The sequence below is a fragment of the Bactrocera neohumeralis genome, chromosome 2 (assembly GCF_024586455.1).
Source record: "Bactrocera neohumeralis isolate Rockhampton chromosome 2, APGP_CSIRO_Bneo_wtdbg2-racon-allhic-juicebox.fasta_v2, whole genome shotgun sequence".
In the NCBI taxonomy this organism is placed as follows: domain Eukaryota; kingdom Metazoa; phylum Arthropoda; class Insecta; order Diptera; family Tephritidae; genus Bactrocera; species Bactrocera neohumeralis.
In genome coordinates this window covers 40,092,890-40,096,302 of record NC_065919.1, presented here as the reverse complement: position 1 = coordinate 40,096,302, position 3,413 = coordinate 40,092,890, and the positions used below count along the sequence as shown (strand labels likewise).

At 33.5% G+C, this 3,413-nt stretch overlaps 1 protein-coding gene across 1 annotated transcript; it reads right to left on the bottom strand.

The window, feature by feature from the left end:
* Nucleotides 1-745: 745 nt before the first annotated feature.
* Nucleotides 746-1,509, bottom strand: LOC126758535 (uncharacterized). The gene is made up of 2 exons (XM_050472879.1): nt 1,321-1,509; nt 746-1,243 (listed from the first exon to the last, which is right to left on the bottom strand). The coding sequence occupies exons 1-2, from the start codon at nt 1,465-1,467 to the stop codon at nt 746-748; spliced, it is 645 nt and encodes a 214-aa protein (XP_050328836.1). The 5' UTR covers nt 1,468-1,509.
* Between the last annotated feature and the right edge of the window lie 1,904 nt (nt 1,510-3,413).

Below are 3,413 nucleotides of genomic sequence, written 5' to 3'. Positions count from 1 at the left end.
TGAGTTCTGAATTAAAGAAAGAGTTTAAGAGATAACATTTATCGAATGAATAAGGACGCATTTGGGTGTTAAATTACATTTATTACGTTTTGTAAATCTAATATCTTTAAATATCCGGATTTTTTGTCCAAAAACTCATAATTAAGACATTTCGTGTTTTACACTTTTGTTTCCTCTATAGAAATAAAGATAAATTAATTCGAAAAAATATAATGACTTGATTTCTTAGCTAACATTTCAAATCTGTGAGCGACTATCTTCTTGCTTTGTTTCTGATAGCAAAACCGATAAAATTGGTTTCCGTGACACCCAAATCCGATACAAATTCTGTTTCGAATATGAAACCAATGATATCTGAATTCATGACACCTACTACGTTTTTTGATCGGTTTCAATTCTGATTCCGACAACTATCAGATACCACAACACCCCTGATTTTCTTTTTTATACAAAACTTCCAGTTGTTTTTCAGAAATTTTCGACAGTTTTCGTGTTTTATAAATATTTGTTTAATCAGCTCTATCACGCAATCCATCGAATACGAATGTCCGCTACGAATACGCATAATTTGCTATCATTGAATCCATGTGAATTCGAAACTTTTGTTGCCAGACTTAACTTTGAATCTTGACATTTCGAAATCAGCTGTGTAGAAGAAAAAATTTAAATTTTGATTAATAAAAGTGAAATCGTTTGTATTCAAATTGATTTTACGAACAAAATATGTATTCGCTAATGTTTTTATTTATGTTGCTTGAGGAATAACGTGAGAGAAGTCGGCGTGATCTAAAAATTCACCGAAAATCACTGAGGGACAAGTGCAACCCTTTCGATGTGGACGAAATGCTCTGCCTACTCGTCGCATACGTAAAGAGAGATCGTCCAACTTATCAATAATCTTTTCTTGAAATTCTTTTTGAATATTAAATTGCTCTTTAATTAAATCGGCTGTAGATGTTTCCGGTGGCCTAGTAGTACGTCTAGGCAGTGCTGGACTGCAGGTCACTGATGGTATTGATACGTCAGCCTCTGTCTCATTGCCCACGGCGGCTACAATAGGTAAGCCGATGCTCACTGTATTCTCAATACCACTTGTGCTTGTTTGCAATGCCGTTAGTGTGATCACCGCTTCCTCCAATTCATTGAAATGGTGCTTCCTATTTCTGCCGCCACCAGTAGCTGACTGCTCCTTTTTATTTTCAACTAATTTCCTTTTTATATAGGCCTTCCAGTCAAGCCATACCTAATACAAAATAAAAAAAAAAACAAGCTTTAAATTATCCTGTTACAACAATAAAATCTGCAACTTTATTATATTACCTTCTTCCAGCTGGAAATATCCTTGATAGGCGGACCAACACTATTCAGTTCTTGGGCCATATTGTTCCAAAAAGCTGCCACTTCTTCTGTAGGGCACTTGGTAAAACCCTGCGCCATTTCAGGTTTTTGCTGTAACAGCTCAACCATTAGTGCATATTGTTGCTTGGTGGTAATTACTTTGGACCTGCAGAAATCGCATTAAACATTATTTTATTGGTAACAAATATGTTATAGTTTGAATTCAATTAAAAGTTTTAATTGATAATATTAAATATTAAAACTTTTAATTGAATTCAAACTGTAACATATTTATTTTTAATTTAAAACTTACATTTTTCTTTTTTTAAATTTTTTTCTCCGTTAGCACAAACCTGTCGTACAAAAATTCCGCTAAACTTACAAATTTTCCGTTCCGAGTGAATTCAGTGAATGCAACTCTACGAATTTCGAACTTACTTTCGGAACTGTTCGAATTGCATGATAGCAGTTTCGTAACTTTCCCGAAAAAACAGTCTACGATGGATTGCGTGATAGGGCTGAATAAATATATGATATGTAAAAAATTGAAACATTTTATATTTATATTTATTTACTTAATTAACAGCATTTAGGAAAAAAGGCACACTTCTTTGCTTGTAAAAACATTTTCTTGAGAAACTGTATGTCTATTTTTTGTCGTGCCAACGTTACTATACAACTGTACATATGCATGTACAGTCCGCGACAAAAGGATAGCACATTTAAACTTTTGCAAAATTTTCTCTTCAAAACATGTGCAAAGAGTTTGTTTTTCACTGTAGTATCTGTAGTCACAAGAGTCCGCTTGATTTTGTGCACATAACGGTACATTGCTTTAAACAAAGCAACGACTGCCTAAGAAAATAACTGTTTATGACGCGTCAAAATGATAGCACAAATTAGTATAGTCATGTTTAGTTGCTGTTTAACCGTCAATAAAGCATCAGCTATTGTAGCTAAATTATCGATCCTGAAAATTACGGAAAAGCGCGTAGCAGTGGGCGGCCAAAAGCGGTAACACCTCGGCAAAAAAGAGCAATTTTGCGTGTTGTACCGAATTGTCACTTTACAGCCAAACAAATCGCAATAAGAGCTGGTGTAAAAACAAATATTAGCAAATTTACAAAGAATTTTGAAAAATTCCGATACCATAAAACGTCGAAAATTGCTCAGAAAACCACCACTTTCAGCGAAGCATCGTGAAGCAAGATTAAAGTTAGCTGAAAGTCATATAAAATGGAAGAAAAGATGGCGTCGTGTGCTTTTTACAGATGAGAAAAAATTTAATTTAGATGGCCCAGATGGTTGGTCTTACTATTACTACGATTTGAGAAAGGAACATTTTTTTCTTAGTCGCCGCCAGCATGGAGAAAGAAGTGTTTTGATTTGGGCTAGAATAGGCTATCGTGGGAAAACTGAAATAAAATTTGGTCCGTCCAAAATGAACAGCCAAAATTATCTCGGTTTGATTGGTAATGAAGTAGTGAATCGGGGACAACAATTAACAGAGTATCCCATGATATTCCAGCAAGATAATGCGGCTGTGCATACTGCAAGTGTAGTCAAATCTTTCTTTGACGAGAAAAATGTCAAAATTTTAGAGTGGCCTGCTGGTTCACCTAACCTCAACCTTGTTGAAAATTGTTGGGGATATCTGGCAAGACAAGTTTATGCAGAAAATAAACAATACACTAGCGATGAGGAACTGAAAAATGCTATTGTGTTAAAATGGAATTCGATTCCGAAAAAATTCGTTAAAAAAATATTTAAGTCAATCGTCTCACTGAAGTTTTAAAAACCAAGGAGGATCCACACACTATTAAACCCCGCTTAATATATAAAAATTTTGCGTACACTTTAATTTTATGTTTATATTTATAAATGTGCTATCATTTTGTCGTACCACAAGAAGTGGTTTTGTTTTATGCTGAATAAAATTAAGATTTTTTTTAACGTTTGTTTCTTTTTTGTTGCTATCTTTTATTGTAAAAATAAGATATACATACTTATAATAAAAAAAAGTATTTATGTTTCATTAGAATTAAAAAAATGAAAAAAATCAAATGTGCTACATA

Excerpts from the sequence above, each read along its gene's own strand:
- LOC126758535 (XM_050472879.1), bottom strand. The coding sequence starts at position 1,467 with ATGGTTGAGCTGTTACAGCAAAAACCTGAAATGGCGCAGGGTTTTACC. Across the intron at positions 1,244-1,320 it reads ATATTTCCAGCTGGAAGAAG|GTATGGCTTGACTGGAAGGC; the intron begins GTAATATAATAA and ends ATTTTGTATTAG.